General features: G+C 48.3%; 11 protein-coding genes across 11 annotated transcripts; 6 read left to right on the forward strand and 5 right to left on the reverse strand.

Annotated features, from left to right (window-relative positions):
* Positions 1–745: 745 nt before the first annotated feature.
* Positions 746–2,907, forward strand: N7466_010938 (SH3 domain protein; the record flags this gene model as incomplete). Its single annotated transcript, XM_057170327.1, has 2 exons — positions 746–2,164; positions 2,230–2,907. 2 exons carry the CDS (start codon positions 746–748, stop codon positions 2,905–2,907), a joined length of 2,097 nt encoding a protein of 698 aa, XP_057016059.1.
* A 633-nt stretch (positions 2,908–3,540) lies between these two features.
* Positions 3,541–5,938, reverse strand: N7466_010939 (OPT family oligopeptide transporter; the record flags this gene model as incomplete). Its single annotated transcript, XM_057170328.1, has 2 exons — positions 3,541–5,055; positions 5,114–5,938. The coding sequence occupies 2 exons, from the start codon at positions 5,936–5,938 to the stop codon at positions 3,541–3,543; spliced, it is 2,340 nt and encodes a 779-aa protein (XP_057016060.1).
* A 596-nt stretch (positions 5,939–6,534) lies between these two features.
* On the forward strand, positions 6,535–8,061 carry N7466_010940 (ERG4/ERG24 ergosterol biosynthesis protein; the record flags this gene model as incomplete). Its single annotated transcript, XM_057170329.1, has 2 exons — positions 6,535–7,998; positions 8,050–8,061. The coding sequence occupies 2 exons, from the start codon at positions 6,535–6,537 to the stop codon at positions 8,059–8,061; spliced, it is 1,476 nt and encodes a 491-aa protein (XP_057016061.1).
* An 819-nt stretch (positions 8,062–8,880) lies between these two features.
* N7466_010941 (coiled-coil domain-containing protein MAD1) lies at positions 8,881–11,269 on the reverse strand (the record flags this gene model as incomplete). Its single annotated transcript, XM_057170330.1, has 3 exons — positions 8,881–10,812; positions 10,876–11,027; positions 11,083–11,269. The coding sequence occupies 3 exons, from the start codon at positions 11,267–11,269 to the stop codon at positions 8,881–8,883; spliced, it is 2,271 nt and encodes a 756-aa protein (XP_057016062.1).
* A 349-nt stretch (positions 11,270–11,618) lies between these two features.
* On the forward strand, positions 11,619–12,534 carry N7466_010942 (uncharacterized protein; the record flags this gene model as incomplete). Its single annotated transcript, XM_057170331.1, has 2 exons — positions 11,619–11,931; positions 12,149–12,534. 2 exons carry the CDS (start codon positions 11,619–11,621, stop codon positions 12,532–12,534), a joined length of 699 nt encoding a protein of 232 aa, XP_057016063.1.
* Positions 12,535–13,913: 1,379 nt separating this feature from the next.
* N7466_010943 (uncharacterized protein) lies at positions 13,914–14,597 on the forward strand (the record flags this gene model as incomplete). Its single annotated transcript, XM_057170332.1, has 1 exon — positions 13,914–14,597. One exon carries the CDS (start codon positions 13,914–13,916, stop codon positions 14,595–14,597), a length of 684 nt encoding a protein of 227 aa, XP_057016064.1.
* A 334-nt stretch (positions 14,598–14,931) lies between these two features.
* On the reverse strand, positions 14,932–15,630 carry N7466_010944 (uncharacterized protein; the record flags this gene model as incomplete). The annotated part of the gene is made up of 1 exon (XM_057170333.1): positions 14,932–15,630. One exon carries the CDS (start codon positions 15,628–15,630, stop codon positions 14,932–14,934), a length of 699 nt encoding a protein of 232 aa, XP_057016065.1.
* A 1,015-nt stretch (positions 15,631–16,645) lies between these two features.
* N7466_010945 (uncharacterized protein) lies at positions 16,646–17,131 on the reverse strand (the record flags this gene model as incomplete). Its single annotated transcript, XM_057170334.1, has 2 exons — positions 16,646–16,957; positions 17,018–17,131. 2 exons carry the CDS (start codon positions 17,129–17,131, stop codon positions 16,646–16,648), a joined length of 426 nt encoding a protein of 141 aa, XP_057016066.1.
* Positions 17,132–18,275: 1,144 nt separating this feature from the next.
* N7466_010946 (Ygr210 GTPase family protein) lies at positions 18,276–20,270 on the forward strand (the record flags this gene model as incomplete). The annotated part of the gene is made up of 11 exons (XM_057170335.1): positions 18,276–18,311; positions 18,368–18,425; positions 18,488–18,497; positions 18,559–18,921; positions 18,981–19,012; positions 19,065–19,276; positions 19,327–19,532; positions 19,585–19,764; positions 19,813–19,933; positions 19,988–20,010; positions 20,111–20,270. 11 exons carry the CDS (start codon positions 18,276–18,278, stop codon positions 20,268–20,270), a joined length of 1,401 nt encoding a protein of 466 aa, XP_057016067.1.
* A 490-nt stretch (positions 20,271–20,760) lies between these two features.
* N7466_010947 (uncharacterized protein) lies at positions 20,761–21,201 on the reverse strand (the record flags this gene model as incomplete). Its single annotated transcript, XM_057170336.1, has 2 exons — positions 20,761–20,772; positions 20,842–21,201. The coding sequence occupies 2 exons, from the start codon at positions 21,199–21,201 to the stop codon at positions 20,761–20,763; spliced, it is 372 nt and encodes a 123-aa protein (XP_057016068.1).
* A 588-nt stretch (positions 21,202–21,789) lies between these two features.
* N7466_010948 (SET domain-containing protein) lies at positions 21,790–23,513 on the forward strand (the record flags this gene model as incomplete). Its single annotated transcript, XM_057170337.1, has 4 exons — positions 21,790–22,074; positions 22,140–22,657; positions 22,735–23,350; positions 23,433–23,513. The coding sequence occupies 4 exons, from the start codon at positions 21,790–21,792 to the stop codon at positions 23,511–23,513; spliced, it is 1,500 nt and encodes a 499-aa protein (XP_057016069.1).
* Between the last annotated feature and the right edge of the window lie 856 nt (positions 23,514–24,369).

Below are 24,369 nucleotides of genomic sequence, written 5' to 3' on the forward strand. Positions count from 1 at the left end.
TTTGAGTCCGTGCGGGTTTACAAGGGTCCTTGCACTACTTTGGCCTTTTGGGGGCCACACAAGTCTTTCCATAAAGCCTTGGACTGTTGTATTTAGAAATAAATAGTATCCTGTTATTGGAAAAGAAGACTGGAAAATTATAAGAAATATTCATGAATTTGGGAATTTGGGAATTTCCACACGTTTTCAAACGGTTCAATTGCGACTGGAAATCGAGATCTGGGATGGGAATATATGGAGTAAGTTCAATACCAGGAACCGTATTGACTTGGCCAATCGTATTGAGAGAAAACACAGATCCCCACCAAATTGAGTTAATCTCGCCGTAAAATACAGGTCCATATCAAAGTAAATGCAACTCATTTCGCTTCCTCGTGGGAATCATTTCGGCTTATTGGCACCGCTGATCAATTGATGCACTGGGACTCTCCCATTTTTTCCACCTTACACTCATTTCTACGACCTGGAAGTCGTTATCCCTTCGTTTCTTTTCCATCTTTAGACTGGTATCTCGGGCCGGGCTCGATCGATCGTGGTCGTCCATTCTTTTACTTTGCACCACATTCCACACAACGCGGGTGTGGACTTCCTCAGCAGCGCGATTTTAGATCCCCCGGACTCGCGTTGGCATTTAACAAAATCGTGGTTCTGAGAACCTTTTCACTCCGGAGTGAAACATCGCTTTTGTCTCAATTCATCTTCCTTTCCTTTCAATACTATTCAGAATTGGGAGTTGAACGCCATCATGGTACATGGGCATGCATATAAACATGGCCACCCCTTCGAGGCGCTCCTGGAGGGGCGGGGCCATAATGACCATAATAATGAAGACGTGATAGTCTACACCACTGTCGACGTAGCTGATGACCAAACCGAAAATGCCGACACAAAGACTGCGTCGGAAACTAGTAACAATCTTGTCGGCGTTGGTCCGGCTGTCGCTGCTACTGCTAGCGCTACCACGACAAAGAGCGACGAGACCAAGACCACAGCCGAGGCTACGAAAACTACCGCAGAGGTCAAAACCACCACCAAAGAGGATAAAACAATCACTCAGGAGTCTGAAAAACAGACGACGGCGAAGGAAACCACTACCTCGGAGACTGAGAAGGCAAAGACCACAACGCATGCCACCACGACTGAGCACACGGAGGCCATCACCACTGCCACGGAAGAGACACGGACGGCCACGAGTGCGACTCAAACCTCCTTTGTAACTTCAACCTCATCAACTTCGGCCGACTCTACCCAGAGTCTAGATAGTCTTGGTCACGCTGTGACTGATAGTGCATCTTCCACATCCACCATTTCAGCTGCTTCGTCGACCTCGACATCAGTAACTTCAGGGTCGACGGGTATGTCCTCTGGTGCCAAAGCTGGTGTGGCTATCGGTGTCATTCTGGGCGTGGGCGTGATTGCAGCTCTGATCTTCTTCATTGTTCGAAAGAAAAGACGGTACCAGGCGGATGACCCTCCAATGGAAGAGAGGTTGTTCAGCGCGCAGAACTTGCCCCCTTTCCCACAAGCCGCCAGGCCGATGACTCCATCGACAGCCCCCCAACTGAAAGTTCGCCCGATCACCCAATTCGCACCCGATCTTAGCAATAGTGCTTCCTTCAACTCGGCTAGTACCGCCGTTGCTGGAACAGGTGCCGGTGCAGCACTCGTTTCCCGTAACCTGACTGGTGATATTCCACCTCCAACTCCTCCAAAGTCTGCCGGTATCTCCCCGAACCCCTTCACTGACCCGGTTAATCCCTTCAACACCGGCAATGAACCTTTCTCCGACCAGTCTCGGGTCCTGACATCAAGTTCAGGCCCCTCAGAACCCGCAATGGCAGCAACGGCTGCCGGGGCCGCAGCCCTGGGCGCAGCTGGTGTAATTTCTCATGAATCTGACGGAGAGCATTTAATTCGACCGGGATCAATAGAATCAGACGTCCGTCCACCAAACTCACCAAGCCCCGTTAGCGTCGATGGTGAATCCGTTTCATCGGTGGCAATGACGGCTGGCAGCTTTGCTGGAGGTGTCGCTGCCGGTGCTGGTCCGGGGCCATTGAACGTATACCGTGTGCAAATGGACTACAGCCCCCTGAACGACGATGAGCTGCCGCTCCAAACCGGTACACTCGTTCGAATGCTTTATGAATACAACGATGGATGGGTAAGTATCTCTTGAACAATCAATTCTCCCGGACGCAAAAGAAATTCATTAACATCCCTTCGCAGGCTCTGTGCGTGCGCCTTGATCGTTCTCAGCAAGGAGTTGCTCCTAGAACCTGCCTATCTGCCCGCCCTGTCAAGCCCCGCCCCCGCCCACCACCCGGTGCCCCTGGCCCAGGCCCGCGCGGCCCACCCATGATGGGCCCTAATGGCCGCCCAATATCGCCGGCAGGTCGCGGTCCCCCCTCAGGCCGATTCTATCCTACAGATATGCGACCAAGATCACCAGGCGGTTACAATCAACGCCACCCACAACCCGGCCGTAACATGTCCCCAGTCGGACAGTTCCCAGTTCCTCGATCGATGAGTCCCGGCCCTAGAGCAATGTCCCCAGGACCTGGACCTGGCATGCGCCCCGGTCCTGGTCCACGGGCGATGTCCCCTGGCCCGCGATCAATGAGCCCCGGCCCCTACGGCGGCCCTGGAATGCAGCGACCCGTGATCCCTGTCAACCAACGGCAACGCAGCAACAGTGCTGGAAATGTATCCCCACCCCACATTAGTGCCATGGCTCCTCCCCGCCCGAGTCCACTGGCAGTGGCTACAGCACAGCCTCCTGCTCCTCCTTCTCCTCCTCCTGCAGGCGATCTACCTGATATACCCAGTTCTGGATCTCCCAGCTCTGCGCCAAGTTCGCCTCCTGGATCCCAGATTGCCAGGAAACCCGTTCACGTGGACTTCTAGTCTGCTGTTAATGACCAAATATACCCCCCTCTTGAGCTGAGCTCCGTTCCATTGCAGATTTTGTGTTGAAGACGTACGTCCTCGTCTACGTCCCGCTGGACGGAATGAGCCTACTTCTACGACTCGCTTTGTGTGTTGGCGACGAACAATCTTTTGTATCTCTCTGTATACTGATACCGTTATACTGTTTTAACTTGCTTGATTCTACCCCATTTTCTTGTCTGTTCGCATGGTAGTTTCCTACTCTGCTTTGTCTTATGTGTAACTTCACAGTCTTGCAATGTTAGCCCCGTTTTCAAATATCTCTTTCTGACTTCCCTCTTTATCTTCTACATTCAAGGCTACTATGTTGCCTTCACTTCCTTTTAGAGGACATTTTCGATCAAATATTTCCCTTGCTCTTGACCACATGATTCTTGACCGCGAATGAATGAAAACCCCAGAACTCTGTACCAATTGAAATATCATGTACCAGTTCATACTTGATAAAATTGAGTAGTTTTTCCAAAGTCATTTCTATAACCGGTGCATTGAATTAATAAAACGAGCCCCGCTATCGCTTGATTGCGCTGAAAGATATGAAGTCTAACAAATTTCGACATAATACTGTACGTCTCGCATCTCTTTTTCTATTTACAGATGAGGTACTTTTGCACTCGCAAGAACGAGGTTCACAATACTCACAAGACCCTCGCCAAGAATGAGACCAGAAGCCAAGACAACAACAGTCGACGAAGCGGCATCTGCCTTCTCGCTTGCTTGTTGAGCCGAGGAAGATCCTGCTTGCGCAGAAGTTGGATCCGCCTGGGCAACTGTTCCACCAGCAGAATCTGTTTGCACAGAAGGGCCCTCATTGGAATGCAGATGATCAGGGGAGGCGTGCTTACGAGCCCACCACCAAGCAATGATTCCACCGATGACTCTTGCGAGCGTAAAAGAAGGAACATTAAAAATACCAACGGCAACCGCAATGCCACCGGGAATCCAGTCTCTCCATGCAGGAGGTTTCCCACCATGCGCGAAAGCAGGAGAAGCAGCGGCGATCCGGAGTGCTGTAAGACCCATCCATATGGTACCAGCTATGGCGGAGGCCTGCCACGCCATATCCGGTAATCCCTGCCCAGTGACAAGTCGAGCAGTGAAAATCCAAACGTATGCCGTAGGAGTCTGGAACATCTCGCCCGGGATCTCATATACATTAACATACATTTTGTACACGGCAGTCGAGAGGACGGCTCCAACAACACTTCCGATCATTTGACCGTAAAACTGGGCTTTGGGGCTCGCGCCTAATAGGTGGCCGGTTTTGAGGTCCTGCATCATGTCGCCGGCTTGCAGAGCACCAGACTCGGAGACTGCACCTGCTAGCAAGTTCGTTACCAGGGCTGTGCGCCGGGAAAAATGGGATGCCGGTGTTGCGAGAGAGAAGAGGAGTTGTGTCAATTTGCTGATTCCGGATACGGGGTTGAGATCTGTTTCGCCGAGGGCTCGGACACCCATTATAGAGAGGAGGACGGCGAGAAGGGTGGCGAGGCTTGACAATACCGGGGATATAATATCGCCAAAGACCCAATGCATACATACGACGTTCAGTATAAGTGTGAGAGGTAGCAGAATGACCACCGTGCGGGTTGAGATGAGCTGGGACGGTGGGGCATCATCCTCTTCTTCCGCCTCCAATGCAGAAGAATGGTGATCATGATTCAGAGCAGAGTAGTTGACATATGAGTGTTCGTGAGACTGCGATTGCAGCCGAAACGCGATCCATTGACCCAAGCGAGTAGAGCGGAACCAGGCGATCCATTTAGGAGCATGCTTTAACAAAGGCTTGACAATAAGCCAGCCCAGACTGACCAGGGAATCAGCCAGCATAATTGCCAGTGAGATCCACACGATCCAAGCTTTGCTTCCATCTTCCCAACTGTCTACGGGCCCCGGGGCCCACCCCCGTGCCTTGGCAAGAGGCGAGAGAATGCCCCATCCAATGACGGCACCAAAAAGCATATGCATACATGTCGACGGGCCCATGATTATTCCCTGACCAATATATGCAGGCGATGGATTAAGAGTCCAAAGCCAATTGTGAGCGAGGCCCACCCCAAATAAGGGAATATCGCGGACCAAGGGTACGAAATAAGAGAATAGAGTCTATAAATGTTAGTTGACGGCTGGACAAAGTTCGCCATGAACAAGCATTGAGTCTTACATAGATACCGGAGACTACAAATGCACCGACGAGCAGACGCATCTTCGACCGCCAATCCTTTTTATCAGTTGCTTGATCTTCAGCCTCGCCATCTTTCAGCAAGAGACCTCGTGATTCATTCGAGGCTGACTGTGCGTTTTCAGTCTCAGTTCCCTGGGTCAGCTCAATAGGTCGGTTTTGGACTTCCACTGGAACCTTCTCATCCTTCCCGGTACCATGGAGAACTCGAAGCATCAATGCAGACGCAGTGCCACTTGGGAATCGCAACTTCTCCCGTACGATAACCTCCTTGCGTAGCGGAACCGCGAAAACAACACCAAATAAACACACCCCAAGACTCCAAACTACAAGTTTCCAGAACCCGAGCTTGAGGGGCCCGCCCTCGCCATCCCCGCCATCGCCCGTCGGCCCATCTTCACCATCTTTCAGCAGGAATTCTAAAGCAGGAATCACCCCGACAAACCCGCACCCAAGTGGCATGGTCCCCACGGCTCCCGCGACGGTCTGAATTAGGACATTTTCGATCGGTGTAAACGGGAAAGATAGCTGTTTAGACAGAACTTTGAAAACCGAAAAGCCGATCAAGGCAGAGGGCATGGCCATCGTGCTGATCCATCCCGTCTGAAGGCCGAAATAGGTGTTTGAAAAGGTAATCAGCGCTCCAATTATGAGGCCGACGATGAGTGAGCGAGGGGTGAAGCTCTGTGCGGAGGTGGTGCTCGCGTGCGGAGTCGGTGTGTCACCATTCTGGATATCTGGGTGCTCACCGGGGGAGGTTGATTCATCTTGCCCCCGGTTCAGTGGCTCGGAGGCATCGCCTGCCATGCTGAGGGTCTGGTAATTCATCGGCCCAGCAGATTCATGGTGGGAGGGACGAGTCAAAAGCCGATGGGGAATTGGATTGATAAGCTGCGGACTCGGATGATTAATGATAAGATCACATGACGTCACTTTCTCATTGGTCAGTGGTGATCTATACGATTACTGAAGAATACCAAAACAACAATGTTCATCCATGGCTACTAAGTAAGGAAAAACCAGTGGAACCTAATTTCGGTTAGAACTGACTTGTCTGATGATTTTTCTGGAATTCATTCAATGTTCCACTGAGCCCCACTGCCAAGTGCCAGCATGAGGTTAGTCCCCGGCATTCAGAAATCGGGATCTAAACCCAATTGGGACATGCTCCTATAGTCCAAGACTCCATGTCGATTTCAACGACTATTTAACCCCTTGAGACCACAACTAAATTCGTTTCTCTTAAGAAGTGGATTATTCTCTCATTCTTCCCTCTCTGCTCAGGTGTGATTTGAATCCAAGTCTCTCTTTTCTTTTCTTTTTCTTTCTACCTTTTATACTTTCAACCTTCTTCCTGTACCGCCAGTAAGTCCACTACTAGGTAGTCATTGTCAATCTGCAGCATGGCCGGAACTACAGAGGCCAAATTAAGAAAGAGGCACGAAAATGAACCAAACTCTGTCCCGGTGATAGAGTCTCCCAGGGTAAAGTCTGATGACTTTGCATTGGAGCATATCACCGGAGGCTGGCAACCTGGTATGGATTCAAAGGTTGACTACTCTGGTCATTTTGAATTTGGCGGCTCATTGGGTTGCCTTGGATTGATGATTGGATTCCCATTGTTAATGTACTATATGTGGATTGGTGCCACTTACTATGATGGGAAGCTGCCTTGGCCTGAACCTGATCAGTCCTTGGTAGATTTTGGGAAGCATCTGGGCCATCTCGTCTACACTGGCGCTTTCCCTCACCAGCGCGCGTGGCGTATCTATTGGACATACTTCATTTTCGAAGCTGCCTGCTATGTCTTGATGCCTGGATTCACCTGCTACGGGAAACCTCTGGCTCATTTAGGAGGAAAGCAGTTGAAGTACCATTGCTCTGCCTATGCCAGCTTTTACTTGACTATCGTCGTCATGGCTGTTTTGCACGGCACTGGCATGTTTCCCATCTATACGTTCCTAGATGAGTTTGGTCCCCTCATGTCTGTTGCAATCCTTTCTGGCTATATCAATAGTCTCATCACCTATACCCAGGCCTTTGTTCGTGGCACTCAGCACCGCATTACTGGTTACCCGATCTACGACTTCTTCATGGGTGCTGAACTGAACCCGCGACTGTTCGGAATCTTAGACTTGAAGATGTTCTACGAGGTCCGAATCCCGTGGTTCATTCTTTTTGGCCTGAGTTGTGCAGCTGCCACCCGGCAGTACGAAAGATATGGCTATGTCTCCGGTGAAGTGCTGTTCCTAGTCATGGCCCATTACACATACGCCAACGCATGCTCTAAAGCAGAGCACCTTATCACCACAACCTGGGATATGTATCAAGAGAAGCTTGGATTCATGTTGACATTCTGGAACCTGGCCGGTGTTCCCTTGTCCTACTGTCACTGCACATTGTACCTTGCAAACCACGATCCATCCACCTATGCGTGGAGCAAACCCGCACTGGCCGCATTCTTCATCTCCTATCTATTTGTCTACTGGGTCTGGGACACGGCCAATGGACAGAAGAACTCTTTCCGGATGATGGAGCGGGGAACGTGGGTGAAGCGCAACACTTTCCCACAACTCCCCTGGCAAGAAATCCACAACGCAAAGACCATTGTTTCTGAGAATGGAGATACCATTCTTGTCGATGGATGGTATGGATTGGCGCGAAAGGTCCATTACAGCTGTGATATGTTTTTCGCCATTTCCTGGGGTCTGATCACTGGCTTTGAGAGTCCCTTTCCGTGGTTTTATCCTGTCTTCTTTTGCATTATGATTACGCACCGTGCTATGCGTGATATCAACAAGTGCAGACACAAGTACGGTGCTTCGTGGACGGAATACGAGAGACAGGTGCCTTATCTTTTCATCCCGGTTTGTTTCCCCTCCAGCTCTTTTGGATAACGTTTACTAATTATTCAATAGTATGTCATTTGAGTTACAAGCCATGGCAAGAAACTCACAATTAAGATTAAAAACGTCATAATCGTCTTCATATTATCACCTCAAAATTTCATATCGTCAATTATATCCTCACTGTGGAATAAAGTAGTGTTTAGAGAAATTTAAATGCTTTCGGTGATTCCAAGGTTGAACTTTCTGAAAGGTTAGATAAACTTGGAAACAAACCTACTGTAAGAACGAGCGGACTTGATAGAATTAGGTCCATCTAAACCCACGCTAGTCTAGATGGCGTAAGGTGGACCGAATGGTCCCGTTTCTTCTCCCAGATCGGCCAATAGGAGACCCGTGTTGAAGTCACATGACTGTAGTTTGCACCAGTTGAATGTTTGTTAGGTTTGGTGTTAGTTTCTGCCACACTGCCTTGTTAATAAAACCACACCCTAGTTTTCAAAGTTGCCAGGCTACGCGCGCTTTTGGGTGCCGAGACTTCTACCATCCAATCATATTTGGCCAAAAGTGGTTTTAAGAAAAACATACGCGTGGCATTTTAAATACCTACTGATTACCAAGTCTCGCTTTCTTTCTTGTCTCACAACCATGCCGCAACATTGTGCTGATTGATTACTTGTTCTTCGAGCAGGCTCCAGATGTCCTATGAACTGAAAATGAAGTCAAATTATTTGATAGATATAACGACAGCCAGAGGGCCATTAATAGCAAAACTTAGCACGGAGCTTCTGTGCTGGGGAATCATACACTCAGAGTAAAGGAAATACGAAAAAAAATCCGTTGGTAGGCATTAGCAGATCTAAATCCATGGGACACATGGTATCAAAGGGGATTGAAGTCGGATCAGACCCTGGTTGCACGGGTGGTTTTATCGTAAAAATCCAGGGTCATTGCTGCGAGGAAGCAAGGAATGTCTTTCCTTTCCTGTACCCAGAACTTCAACAAAGGTTTGATCTCCATAGCGAAGAGACTGTTGTTTCCACCGGAAAGCTTCATCGACCCATTCTCACCATCAAAAAGAATGGAATTCTCTTCGCCGTTGCCCATACTTCCTGGCCCACGAGAGTCGGCGGAGGCACCAGGGTCACCATGTCGGTACTCTGGGGACAGATGGAACATGGATGTAACACGTACTCGGCCATTGGGGAGAATATCAAGCTTATAGCCAAGAAGGGAGGCAACGGCCTCTCTGAACTCAGTGGCCTTGGCAGAGTAGATTTCCCTCAAGCGGCGATTGCGTTTCTCCTTGTCAGCAATAACGCCCTCCATTTCTTGGATTTCGAGCTTAAGGCTCTCGAGCGTGCTAACGGGGGCAACCCTGACTCCAGCAGGGTTGCCCTGTAGTTGGGCAAGAAGATCCCGGTTTTCTGATTGAAGAGTCCTGAGGGTCGTCATTTTGATCTTCTCGGCTTCCGCTGTGGGGTTGTCTCGTAGTTCCAAAACACGAGTCCGGGTCTTGGCTTTGAGTGACCTTAACTGGGATTTGGCAGCATCCAGCTCTTTCTTGGCAAGGGCCGTACCCTGTTCTGATTTGGAGAGCGCCTCTTGCAGCTTACGATTCTTCCGGGTAAGCACCGAGAGACGTTCACTTTCAGCTGCACTGTCTGCTGGTGACAGCGGACGCTTAGTGCCTTGGGACTGTGGCTTTTCCTGAGGTGGCGCTTCCCGTGTGGACAGCTCCTCGTGAACCTTGTGGAGCTCGGCACGATACTCATCCACCAATTGCTGCAATTGTGCGATCTGGGCAGCCTTTTGTTCATCGAATTGGCTCTGCTCTGCATTCATAGTCGATTCTTCCTCGTCGAAAGTCTTAAGCTGCGCACGTAGATACTCAACCTCCTTCACTGCCAGAACTCGTTGACGTTCCAGTCGACCCCGAGCACGAGCATCTGCTCCTGCGGGTGCACTTACAGAAGAGGCTGTATTTGCGGTCGCGCGAGCCGTTTCCAACTCTTGGCATATCTTAACTTTCTCGTCTTCCAGAGCCCTGATCGCTTCATCTTTTTCCAGGAACTGGGCCTCAACGGCGCCAAGGCGGTCAATGAAAGTTGCTTTCTCAATTCGCTCCTGAACAAGGGCTTTGACAATCGCCTCGGGGGAGTCGAATTCCGTAGGCTGGTCGTTCTCTTCCAGAAGGCTTGCCCATGACTGACGTTCGTCCTCTAGGACTTGTTTCTGAATCTGAAGGGTTTCAAGCTCCGCCTCGACGCCTTGCATGAGCTGTAGTTTATTTTCAAGTGATCTCTTCTGTTCATCGACCACCTGGACATTCTTCTGAACCTTTCGTAGGTGTTGTAATTCTGTTACTTGTTCCCTGTTTGTTGTCTCCAGCTCGCGAAGATGGGTGACTTGTTCAGTAAGCTCTCTCTTGAGAACCAGAAGAGCTTCTGCATCGTTGCCTTCTGCTTTTAACCGGATATTCTCGGACTCGAGATCAGCGACCTCGGCCTCTCGTTGGCTTAACTTCTCCTGGGTTGCTTGTTGGGCCGTTCGCGCCTCAAGAAGATCATTTTGGAGCTCCTGGATAGTATTCTGGAGGGAAACCCGGACTGTTTCCAACTCGCTGATCTGGTATTTGGATTGGCGTTGGTGGTCGGAGGCTTGGGCTTGGGTTTCCGTAAGTTCTTCCTGAATCATTTGGACTTCATCTTGAAGGTTCCTGTTCTTTCGGTCTAGGCTGGCTTTCTCATTCAGGGCTTGTTCTTGGATGTCCTTCAACTCCTTCACAACGGCTTCGGTTTTCTGGGTAGCACGGGTATTTGCGGTCTCAGAAGCCTAGAGTAAACAAGTCATTAGCTATGGAATCATCATGCGACGAAACAGGAAAGGAATGCATACCTGTGCCCTTTTAAAATCAGCGTCTGCTTTCAACTGGAGATCCCGTGTCTCTTTCTCGAATCGAAGGGTCTGTAGGTCTCGTTCTTGCTTGATACTTTCTAACTCGTATCTGAGAGTGCTGACTTGAACGCGCAACTCATCCTTTTCCGCATCTGTATTTCTAATTTCAGTTTCTCTTTGTTCTTCTCCTGGGTGTGTTCCTCTTACCATGTGCTGGGGGAGGTGGCGGCGGAGGGTGGACAGAGCGAACGGATTGGCCCATATAACTTTGTCCCAGATTGCTTTGTCCGAAGAGACTTCTCCGTGAACCAGGCGGCGGGCCTGTTGGCGTGGTAGGTGAGCCAAAGCCAGCGATAAGCTGCGATGCCGGGCGCGTGTTTTCGCCGGGGTCCATGATGCCCTGTTGACGGGATCGTCAGTCTTCAAGTTGTAGGAGCCCGAGATTAGACAAACAAACTCACCTAAGCAAGCAGCATAGAGGCTTTAAAAAAAACCTCACAAGCCCAGTTTAAATCAATGTGATCGTATACTGATTTTACAAGGAACAAACCCCCAGTTGGTTGAGCCAAAGTGTTGCGCGGGCAAGTTGTTTGGAACTTAGTCAGCGAGCGGGAGCTACCGCACTGGGTTTAGTGCCAAAATTTTAAAGAAATTATTTCGAGTCTGATTTCTTCTCAAGCACACACCGAGCCCAATTCAACTTTCTCCACCAAACCCCCCGATACTTTTATACATCCGACAAAATGGGCAAGGACCGTGTCGAAAAGAAGGAGAAGAAGGAGAAGAAGGAGAAGCGTGCCGACAAGGACGGTGTCGCCAAGGTCAAGAAGGAAAAGAAGGAAAAGAAGGATAAGACCGTTCTCGCCGATGCGGTAGAGAAGGAGATTGCCTCCCAGGAGATGGAGGGTGTTGAGGCTTCTTCTCCCGTCAAGCCCGAGGCTGAGGTTGAGGACGTTGAGATGGCCATTGACCGTCCCACCGGTGCTCATGTGCCTTTCGCCAACCCTCTGGTTGAGGATAAGAACGCCAAGAAGGTCCTCAAGAGCGTCAAGAAGGGTAAGCTTTCAATCTCTCCTCTGTGAACTTGACAATTGTCTGTCTGCATTTGGCATTATTCAACTGTGAAAGAGTTTTCCGCTTTGCATGGCACGGCAGTGACTCCGAAACAACGCCAGCGCAAAATTCTTTGCGCTCGCCGGGCAGGCTTTTTATATACCGACTTTTGTCTATTTTTCAACTGAGCTATTGCTAATCCGTCTTATTTCCGAATCAGCCGCTGTCAACAAGTCCCTCAAGCGCGGTGTTAAGGAAGTCGTCAAGGCTCTCCGCAAATCTCCCATTCCCGCCGCCAACGTTTCCGTCGAGATCCCCAGCGGAGTCGTTATTCTCGCCGCCGATATCTCCCCCATGGATGTCATCTCTCACATTCCCGTCTTGTGCGAGGACCACGGTATTCCCTACGTTTTCGTCTCTTCCCGCGCCGAGCTCGGTGCCTCCGCCGCCACCAAGCGCCCCACCAGTGTGGTTATGGTGACCCCCCAGTCTGCCAAGAAGAACAAGAAGGATCTCGATGCCGGTGCCGACAGCGAGGACTTCAGCAAGGTCTTCGAGGAGCTCAGCAAGCTTGCGGAGAAGGAGCTCAAGAAGGTGACCGTTTAAAAGGATCGCTTGGATTGTGTCTGTTTTCTCTATTCTTTCCCACTGTTAGCTGCTGGTGGGGTTCTCTTATTGTACAGGTTTATGTTCTTGATAGGACCGTGCATGTCTTCGGGGGTCCGGCCTTGGGTTTCTTTTTTGTTCCATCTTTTTGCTCTAGTGCAGCTCGGCGTTTCTTCAACGGTGTATGAAAAGGCAGGAAAAGAATTTCAATGAGAAATTACCCCATAAATTGACTTGTTCCTGGTAATATGAATCAGCTCCTATGTGGGCCTTTGAGTGCAGCTAAGGCTAAGATGGGTCCCCATGTGTTCTTTAATATGACCGTACCTACTAGTCCAGATACAGGCACCGTTTCTCGTCCTGGGCTCTTCACATGGCCTCGGTTTATAAAATGTCAATTGCATCAGGATGGATTGATGTTGCACTTATGATTGACTAATGAGCCGAGAAGTTGATCTTGTAAAGAAGTAAAAAACTTTCAACGGAAACAATATAGCAGTTACACAACGCCCAGTCAACTTAGAGTCAATGACAGGAAGATAGCGAATGCAGTGGCACAAGGCAATACTAGACGATCGGCCTTGCATCACGCCCGAACTAGTCATCAAGTGGCGTTTAATCATTCCACGGCGATCAATCTGATCAATCCTTTCTCCTCTCTTAATCCCAACAAGGGGGTCAGATATCACATACCTTGAAACTGTACAAATCAAAACGTAGCCAACCACCGCTCGATCCCCTCGGGAGATATATGTAGTTTATTTAGAGACTCGTTTTCGCTTGCTGTGTCCCTGACTTGAATTCTCAGGGGTTCTTGTCATACGCGCGATCAATGGCGGGCTTTGACAGCCCTTGCGGGGCATTTCTTTGGTCAATTAACCCTTCGCCCTACCTCAGATTGATCGTGTGTTAAAAGAAACTGGGTGCCCCGTGTCGCACGTCTTTGACATTTTGTCCTTGAAGTCGTGTGCTCCATGCCATGAACTTCTTCTCAATACGACCATATTAATTAACGCCGCATTTTCCCCATCATATTATCTTCTGAATACCTTTATCTGAGCAAGATGCTCACTTTCAAGCCTCTATACTGGTCTCTCATTGCGTTGATCTTGACAATTCTTCACCCCGCCGCATCCCATCCTACCCAAACTTCCAAATGGGGAAAAGCCACTCATCTCGAAGACCGACACAAACATGGGGTACGGAGAGTCTTTGAAGAACACTTGACAGATTCATTACCAAAATTATCTAAGGACTCATCCAGCCAGGTCAGTCCAAGCCACGTATCTTCCGCTACAATGCGCGTTTTTCAAGGGGGTTGGAAATCAGACATAACTGACAAGGTATACATTCTATTTTAGAAACAGACTGATTCCACAATGGAGACCCAACACGAGGCAAACTTTGAGCGAGGACAAACAAGCTATCTTTATGAACGAGATGCAACTTCGGAGAAATCAATTGTCTCAGCCCTGTTACCCACCTCATCTATATCTCAGAGACTATACCGACACTGGAAACACCCACAAGCCGACCATTACGAATCATTGTGGAAGACAACCAGTGCCCCCTCAACCAAACATTATGGAGAAATGCTTGGGCAACCTAAAAAGGAGAAAAGCAATTTCATTGGATCGTCGTCGTTGGACCTCTCATCCGGGAACTACATTTCGTTCCTTTCATACAGAATTTCTTTTCCGTTCTTAAAATCCGCACCCGTTTATTTCCCCCAGTTCCCTTTGCCGGGGATTTTCACCACGATTATGCTTCTACTCGCTTTGGTATGGATTGCGATCCTGACTATTGGGTTGGTGGAGGTGGGTACCTACTTATGGAACCGAGGACAAATTGCTCAGCTTGCGGGTGAAAGCGATGAGATGGCGCGGGACAACTCAGAAAGCAGGGTCGACGAATTGATCAAAGCGCCATTACAGGTTCTTGTCAGTCCAAGAATTCCTAGATGCGAAGTTGTCAGACACCAAAATGAGAATGTGCTGCTGTCGACGAACTCGACAAGAAACTCGGAATCCGGTTCTGAGGCGGAAGAATCTCGCATGCCTTGAAACGCATTTCAAGATCCGCGGACTCTTCCACCAAACCAAATGGATTTACTTTCGTAACATGTATATAAGTTAAGATAAAGAGCCGTCTGGATGTGAATACTCGAGGGTTTTCTTCAATATTCGTAATGACTTTTGAAATTTTGTAAAGATCTAAATATACATCCATGGTAACCAGACCATTCACCGTACATAAATATTGATTGATATATTCATCATAACCACGGCCGCAGGTCGGAGTTCAAAATAAGATAATCGCTTGTTCGCTTGACCATAAAAATAATTCAAAAATATCATCCAAGTCCTAAGCCAAGGGGATTGATGGGCTTGAAAGGACTTAAGCACGCTGATCAGTCTCCAAAACGTCATATGGAGTCTGGGAGTTGACTCCCTTCTGACGAGGAACTCCGGAATCATATGCACTCTTAGCATTTCCATGTTGGAATTTGTTGATGGCAGCACGACCAGGGTCCTGCTCGGAGCCGAGCTCAGCGTCGAAGCTAGCATTGGCATCACCAGAGGAAAAACCGCCCTCATGAAGGTTCCGGCCATCAGGCTTAGAGTGCTGGTATCCGTCGGTCACATCAGCCACGTATGATGGAGCCTGACCACCATTGTACTGGCTGCTGCCACTGGCGTGGGCCTGGTTGCCGGCATTGATACCCAGATCCTGCTTCGCGGCAGTAGAGCCTCCAGCGTAGCCGCTGATGTGGGTGCCTGGGAATTTGCCCTGTCCACCTAGAGCTTCAGGGTACTTTTGCTGTGCCTCGGGGTTGCCACGGATGCCACCGACTGGGGCGGAGGGAAGAGTCTGGGAGGCGGAGTTGGTGGTCTTGAGGTTGGACGAGGAGAAGTCCTCTGGCTGGGCACCGCGGTTCTGGCTGAATGTGCCACCTTGGCGGACGGACTCAGCTGCAAGGGAGCCGGTCGGGACGGGACCTGCGGGCTCTTCGATGGGTTGTTGAGTAGCACGGGGGTCTGTGGTGACCTTAGTGCTGCGGGGACCGGGAGCGATGGGAGTTCCTTGAAGATCCATGTTGATTGTAGATAGCTTTTTTTTGGAAAGATATTTGTGTGGTTGTGTGGTTCAACGTCAACAGGAAAATTGTATGTGAAGTAGTAGTAGTAGTAGGCGGTTTGAATAATTTGAGATTCTATACTTCCTTTAGACCATGCGACATCTCGAACTATATAGCATTTCTTTCAGGAGAGCTATCAACTTAACAACGATATCACGCCAAGTGATGTCACATTGACGATGACAATGCAGTACTGCTACATACTACATTATGTATGTACATGCTGCCCTTTCTTGCTCATTTAAGATAAGTAACGTCAGTTATTTTTTGATCGATGTGGCGGATTGGTACATTGGAGACAAGGAACAGTGGAGCTCCAGCCTGCTTTTGGAAGACAGACTTGTTATCTCTGCTTTCACCAGGGTCCAGTTTTAACGCGCTTATTCTATTGAGGAGTCATAGGTTCATCAGATTCCTCGATGCTGGCGTGATCAAAACTGGGCAGAGATGATATCAAGTTGGAGATTGACGTCAAATCCAGAACATTCTCGAACAAACGCTGCAAACATCGACTCTTGCCTCATTGGGGATTCCGTGCTCACGTTTCAAACGTAAATGGAAATGTAATAATTCCCATTTAAGAACGAGTGAGGTTTCTTGGTGTTAGTCTCTATGTTGATTGGACAATTGATTTTTCCAAGCCGGCTGTGGCAAACCTGGCTCGTTGTTTCGAAGCATCTCGACGGCGAAGCCGCAACCTTAAAAAAACCATAAGACGCTAACTTTGTTTCCATGGATTGGATTTTATGTAACCAGGCAGCTGGAAACATCCATATTCAAAGTAGGTATAGGTATGGAACATTGAAGAGATAATCTTGCCACTTGGGAGTCTTTGTTTTTGCAAGATTGTTACGTAGGTGTAGGTATTAAGGTCAAATCGCTATGAAATTTATTCATTCATCCATGCAGGTGGGCCATGGCTCATAAAATAGCTATCATACATATTGGATTCTGTAGTCCACATTTAACTCTTTAACGGGTAGTAGCATCAGAAGGCAAGTGATCGAGGCCCTCGGTAGCTTGACGGCCAACATTTCCAGGAGCGGTGTTCTTATGCAATGCGTTTCCGTCAACACGGACACTGCTCTGAGCAGTAGTAGAACCCTCTAATCCGCTGTTGGGGTCGTAAGAAATCGGGCCCGAAATCCCGCCTGATCCGACGTTCACAGTGCGCTGATCAGCCGAGTTCCAATCGCTGGCAACTGGGGGCTGGTCTGGTAGAGGCAGGTTGGCCTTGGTCTCGTCAATCTGCTTCGACTTGTTGGTGTTTTGATCGATAATAGACTAAAGTTTGATGCATCATTAGCCGAATTCTTTTGTAGCAGAGACAGGATTGATTCTCACCTTCATTTGTGAAACATCAGAGTCAGCGGGGACATTTCCACCGTGCTTTTGGGAGATCTTGGATTCTTCCTTGCGGAGATCCTGGCGAGTGGTGTGGAAGGTAGCGTCGGACATTTTGGAATATGGATATGGATGTATTTTGAGAAATATGGGAAAATTGTTGGTAGATAGAGGAAAGAAGAATTGAAGGAAGTTGGTGTTTAAAAGTAGATAAAAACTTTCTGGTGGTTGATATATGCATCTATGAGGCCGGCCGTACAGCGATTCTTATAGGCGGAAACTCTCTCTGTGACGTTTATTTCTGAATGACGACATTATGGCAATACCCGCCATGGATGCCATCAGTTCCCCACCGAAACCAGCATGAGATAACAAATTGTACTCTGGCAACTTGTTGAAACGATTCTGCCCGGTTTCTAGAATGTGTGGTCCGTAAGTCGACCGAGCTCTTCAACCTTCGATTAGCGTCATGGCGCAGGATCACTGGTGGCGAGACCAATGGGGCAGTGGGTCACGTCGCATTTCCCTGATCGACATATAATCAAGTGTTATTAAGTGTAACTTATGACAAAAATGGAGATTTTCCTATCATGACCCATGTGTAGAGCGTGCTTTTCGTAGAAAATCTCTCGAGTCTCTGACGGTGCTTCTATGTCATGACCCCCGCTTCGCTGGACCATCTTTCGTTCATTCAACTTTCGATGCATCCTGATCAATTTGATCGATAGTCTCGATTGAGAAAGTATTGAGGTCTGATCCTGGTCGATTGATCCCGACTAAGCTTATTCATGTAGCACGTGAAGTAGTTCTCCATACATACTAAGTTATAGGAGCTTGGAAGTCGATTTAGTCAGGGGCTCGGACTTAATTATCACTTCCCCTTGGCCACCTTAGAGCCGCATTTCAACCCCGACTCCTGAGTCCTGAGTCCTGATACATCGAAATAACGAAGGAAGAGCTGGCCACACAGATAATACTGCACTAGAGCTCAGGTTTTGTGCTTGTCCAATTTTTTAAATGCAAATTCATTTTTTTTGCTGTAAAAACGTGCTTGTAACTTGTAAGGAAAAAAGCCAAGTCTACTAATCTTGGATGATTACTAAAATCAATCGACCTTGATCAGCACCGCCTTCTGTGCTGGGCTGGCAGAAAATGTTGCTTATCGCAAACGCAAGTCAAGACCGATTGTGCCGCTGTGCGTGTAGAGAGATCGCGAATTGTTGGTCATTTGACCCATAACGATTAAATATCTGTCAGAATGCCTCGAGATCCATTGATCGGATTGGTTGGCAAGGTTCGCGATCCAAAACTTCCACCTTCACGAAACCCCGCTAACCATGTGAGGGGCAGCCATCAAGTGGTAAATCTACGACCTTGAACAGTTTGACGGATGCGACATCCAAAGTTGGTCAGTTTGTCGTTATCGCCTGCCTTGTTTGCATGTGCTAATCGATTCCTATTTCCCAACAGGCAACTTCCCGTACGTTTACATTGCAATGAACCACCGCTTATCATCATGCGCCAATTACTGACCCCGCCAGCTTTACCACAATCGATCCCCAGCGAGCTATCGGATACCTTCAAATTGACTGCGCTTGTTTGCGACACGGTGTCTCAGATAAATGTGCGCCGAATTACGGTGGCTGCAATGAGGGACGGCGCTCCGTTCCTATCGAATTGTTGGACGTAGCCGGACTTGTCCCAGGCGCACACCAAGGTCGAGGATTGGGAAATAAATTCTTGGATGACCTGCGACACGCGGATGCGCTGATTCATGTGGTGGACGCGAGTGGTACGACTGACGCCGAGGGAAAGGCGACACGTGGATATGATCCCTCAGTAGACATTGAATGGCTACGAGGAGAGATTGTACGATGGGTGTTGGGCAACTTGATGGAAAAATGGTGAGTTCATTGACCTCCGGAAACAAGTTGTATATATGGGCCTAACAGGTGAAATTCAGGGGCTCTATCAGACGGAGACATATCGCAATTAGTTCGTGAACCTCTTCAACACACGCGGGATTTCCCATTAACACATAACACAGAGGGCAACCCCGTCGACACATTACAGGGTCAATTCTCAGGATACGGCAGTACCTCATCAATCGTGGCGCGAACTCTTGACAAGCTGAATCTGAAAGAGCCTTTGGAGCATTGGTCGGATGAGACCGTCCAGGTCGTGGTTGAGGCTTTCATTGATGAAAAGTTCCCAACGGTGTTTGCGTTGAACAAGATCGATCACCCGGATGCGGACAAGGTGAGTTGAGCCAAGTGAAACAATACGGGACTATACTAACCCAAAAACAGAACGTCAGCAAGATTGCCAAAATGCAAGATCCCCAGAGCATTGTACTTTGCTCGGCTATATCAGAGGTATTCCTTCGACGACTCGCTAAACAAGAATACATCAAGTATGTTGAAGGCAGTGAGTTTGTGGATACACGGGAAGACCTAATTGAGATGGGTGATCCGGACGGAGGAGGACTGAAAGAAATGGATGAAAAGTTGAAGACGTAAGTTGACCAAATGAAAACGACAATATTCTCGTGCTAAATGTGAGAATAGTCGCGTGGAAAACTTGAAAGATATGGTGTTATATCGATTCGGATCAACAGGTGTAGTACAATGTCTTTCACGAGCGGCAGAGGTGTTGGGTTTGGTGCCCATTTTCCCTGTACGGAATGTCGCAACCTTCGGCTCTGGTAATGGAAGCGCTGTCTTCCGCGACTGTGTTTTGGTCAAGAAGTAAGTGACTATGACAGGCGAAACCAATCAATTTCTAACGTGCCACAGAAACAGCACAGTGGGTGATGTAGCCCGAAAAGTGATGGGCGATGTACCTATTTCCTACATTGAAGGAATTGGGGGCACTCGAGTATCGGAGGACGATATGGTTGGAGTTGGCAAAAACGATGTAAGTTCTTTCAATCTCGCTCTTCAGACATGGGAAGCTAATCTGCAAAATCAGATCTTGACGTTCAAGGTGGGACGGTAAAACATAGCTACTCCATGAACGGTATACGCGAAATAGATAAATCAAAAGGCAGAGAAATGTACTGGGGTTGAGTACCTTCAACTATACATAGTATAGGGCTAATAGGGCGGCGGGAGAGGCTATGAATAACTGCATTGCCATTTTTGATGATCTAACCCGACTATACGGCCATGGGTATCCTCAGACCCAGGACGCCCTTATGCTCTTGGTCAAGATGTACTGGGAACAGGGCACGGAGGAAATGATGACGAACTAGAGGCTAAGCTCTAGGAGAACTGGTGACTGGGTCAGGTCTAGCGAAAGTGTACATATAAGCGTGAACCTAGGCCCTGAAGTACAGGAAGGCTTACTAACATTGAACTAGTCCTGCTGAGTAGCTAGTAGCCTATTCCAGCCCTGGAGGCTGGGGTACTTACTTGTGCTGGCGTCTTGCCGGCTGTATTCGGCTGGTCCATTGATCGAGGCACCAGCTTCTTGCAGTGTCGGAATGATCATGTCGTTGTTTCTGGATCTTCTCTGCAAGTGTCGGCCATCAAAGTGACGCATCTTCCTTTCCCCTCCGAATAAGCCTTCCTCCCAATTCCAAGGTTAGGGTGGTTCCAACTTCCGAGCTACATAGAGGAAAAGCGATAAAAGGGAAGTGGGTCAAGGTCGACCCTTATATTTCCAAATTCATAGAAACTATGACAAAATATGAACAGGAAGAAAAATGGACAAAAAATACAGAGTCATCATTTATTAGAAAGTCAATGGCCCTTCTATATGGTGAAATTTAATCAGCATTCAAAGACTCAATATCAAGAGGACTCGAGTATCTAGGCTCTCACCTGCGCCCGCTCATCATTCATGCCAATAATGGGCTCTGGAGCTGCTGGGTGCTCCGCCTTGGCTTTTTTGCCAAATTCCGACCCGCCTCTCTGTGTTGTGCTCTGTGACTTAGTCTTGTCTGCGACTCCTTCATTTTGCTGCCTTTCTTTCATGGCCGAGGCGGCTGCGTTTGACGGAATGTCATATGTGTCTCCTCTCTTAGATCTTTGAGTGGAATGATCATCCTTTGAGCTGCCTTCCCACTTTTTCGTGACGGATTCATATCGTACGCCACCGAGTGCAAGAAAAGCTGGTTGGGAGGAGGCTTTTCTCAGTAGAAGAGAGGGCCGAGCTTGGGCGATAGTGGTGTGTAGCTTCATGGTCGATTTGCGACAGGCTCACAAGTTTTGGGACATTGGAATATAGTATGAAGAGCTCAAATCCCCGAGTCTCTTTTACCTTGATAGTTACGCGGGCGAAACTTTGAATTACCTGAAGATTATGACGTTTCCAATGGTCATTCATGGGCCATGGCACCTAAGCAGGCTTATCGATAAGAGCTTTTCGCCTTCGACAATAAGAGATGATTGCTTGGGAATAGTAAACATGCAAATAATTTTCATGTCTCCTTTAGATACTGGGAAAAATTCCTCTCCTTTTTTTGCCTCCATGTGCTCTATCGTCTACACCGTGTAATTTACAGCAAGCTCGCGCGTGGACATCTATTCTTTTGGACCGACAATATATGGCTTACTAAGCATACCGTTGCGGGTCCGCGATTGAGCTTGCCGCTTGAGCCAGCTTCATCAATACCTTCAAAGGACAACCTGAATTGGCATTCATCGAAGCCACGGAATAGAGCCTTTAAAGCCTCAATATAACGAACAGTATATTCTGTTTCTCTCTGATTCTACCTGGACAGAAGACACTCTCCACCAAACAGCCCTGGAGGTTATCAAGTCAACACAATGAAGCGGGAATACCTTCCACTAGATTCCCTACTAGCCTGGTTAAGGCTGAATGGTATTGCTACAAACGGCGTTGCTGTACAAAAACTCGACTCGGGTGATTCTGAGACAGACAAGGGCAACGCGATCATAGCCACGGCAGATAGGTCCAACGATACCGATGACGAACAGATCCTCCTCCAGATCCCACGGGACTTGGTATTATCATTAGAATCAGTGTATGATTACTCCAAATCTGACCGGGATCTCCGCGAAGTACTGGAGGCAGTAGGGGACTCTGGCAGGGTATGAAAAAAAACACGACTCTCACCCTTCAAAAAAAGAATGATAAATTAACGATTATTCAACAGACAGCAAGAGGTGCAATCATGATTTTCCTTCTTGTTCAAGCCACACACAACAGTCCGCAACAGCAACGGCGGATCGGAGTCTCTAATCCTTGGACTGAGTATATCAAGTTTCTGCCGTCTTCTTTCTCTTTGCCCACCTTTTGGTCTGAAGAGGAAAGGGAGCTGCTGCGGGGAACTTCTCTTGAGGCTGCAGTAGATGCTAAATGGAACTCGCTTCAAAAAGAATTCGAGTTTTTCCACGAGAACACGAAAGACGTCGCTTGGTGTCAGCAGTGCTGGTGGGCCGAAAGTCCAGATGGACTGACCTTTGAGGATTGGAGATATGTCGATGCGGCGTATCGATCACGCATGCTGGATCTACCGGGGAGTGGGCATTCTATGGTGCCATGTGTCGATATGGTCAATCATATGGCGGGCACCGCAGTTACGGCACTCTATGATGCGGATTCTGAAGGAAACGCAGTTTTGAAATTGCGCCTTGGAAAGACTTTACAAACAGGCGAAGAAGTGACGATCTCGTAAGTAATTATTCCAGTATTCAAGTTGCGGTCAATTTAATTTGAACATTGAAACAGAGACTAACAATCCGGGTTAGATACGGCGATAAAAAGGCTGCTTCGGAGATGATCTTCTCCTATGGATTTCTAGATGGTGACATGGTTGAAACGACCCAAGTCATGCTAGACATGAATTTTCCCGAGGCTGATCCTCTTGGCGTTGCTAAGAAAATGATCTGCAAAGATACTCCTGGAATCCGGGTTTCGGATGCCTCTCAAGACCCGGCGACTACCAGTCTGACATCATTGAATGTATCGGGAAACATTATTTGGGATAGTCCACTGGTCTGGTGGTTAAGCGTGAATGAAGAAGACGGACTTGAAATTGGGATCGCACAAACTACCGACGGAGGGAGGGAGTTAGAAGCGCATTGGAAGGGCGAGAAGATTCCATCGTCCGATCAGCTCATTCATCATCTTAGCATTGATCCCTTGGTAGATATTTTCCGACTCCGTGCAGTTGTTCTGGTACTTGAACGTCTTGAATCGCAATTGATACTTCTACTTGAGACAACCCAAGTCTTGGAAGCTGTCCGTGAAGACCCGGCAATGCTGAGAAGTATGTTCAGACCTGAGATTTTCGACATGGTTTTTCGACTACGGAAGCTCGAAGCCACATTATTGCGAAATGCAGTTGAGAAGCTCACGGAACAGGTAAGGCGTCATCCCCGACATAACGTGCCCCAAAGCCAAGAACGGCTCCACTATTATGATCTGCGCTAATAATGAAACTTAGAAAAATGAGCTGGTGAAGTCTGAGACTGTTGCTAGTTACCTTGAGCAGGCTCAAACAGAGGAGGTTGAGGATTTCTCATAAACCAGCCATAGCTACAGCCTCATTCCATAGATCCAATAACTCAAAAAGGAACAAGTACCCAGGTGGTGATCATGCATTTCAGCAAAGAACCGAAATAATCAGGCGAACGGACCCCGCAAGATCTTTGGCCCAAGCCGAAGCCACATCTCCACCCTACGAACCCGTAGTCTGGAGACTAGTCAACGCGGAATTCAACGCCATCAAATACATTTACAGTATATTACAGAGTACATAAGTACCTGTAAAAAGAGAGTTGGGCCAGAATCCCACTGGGATCAGAAAATTCCAGGCTATGACGTTGGTTTGAGAGGTGATCTACAACCTAGGGCGGGTTGAGAACTAGGGCTGGCTTTCAACTAAAGCTTACAGCTGTACAATCCTCTGTGTAGGAAGCTCTGATGTGGACGCCGTGGTCACTATGATGCGATAGAATTCTGTTTTCAGGACACAAAGTCACGGGAATCTTCTGTATCAAGATGTTTCCAAATCCACGAGAACGGGCTGTCATTTAGAGTGTTCACCACATCCATGGTACAAGCCCAACACTTATTTTGCTCGGTATTAGATTTCGGCAGTCATTTTGGACGCAAATGGTAAAGTATTGACAAGATGAACAAAGAATGAACACATCAGCAGGACCCTGACTAGTTCATCCCCGCAGGGAAAAAAAGATCGCCTGCGAGCCGGATGTTACGGGTGTGGGTCTTAAGTGGGGGGAACCTTCTCTTAACCGTGGATTTCAATAGCTTTCGCGATTCTCTCGGTGTCTCGGGAAAAACTCGCAGTTGAACAGATCAAGTTTCAGAGCTGTCTAACCTTGGCTGAATTTCCCGTCTCTTATGATTAATCCATGGCG

The sequence above is a fragment of the Penicillium verhagenii genome (assembly GCF_028828195.1).
Source record: "Penicillium verhagenii strain IBT 33310 chromosome Unknown utg000012l_segment0_segment0, whole genome shotgun sequence".
NCBI lineage: Eukaryota > Fungi > Ascomycota > Eurotiomycetes > Eurotiales > Aspergillaceae > Penicillium > Penicillium verhagenii.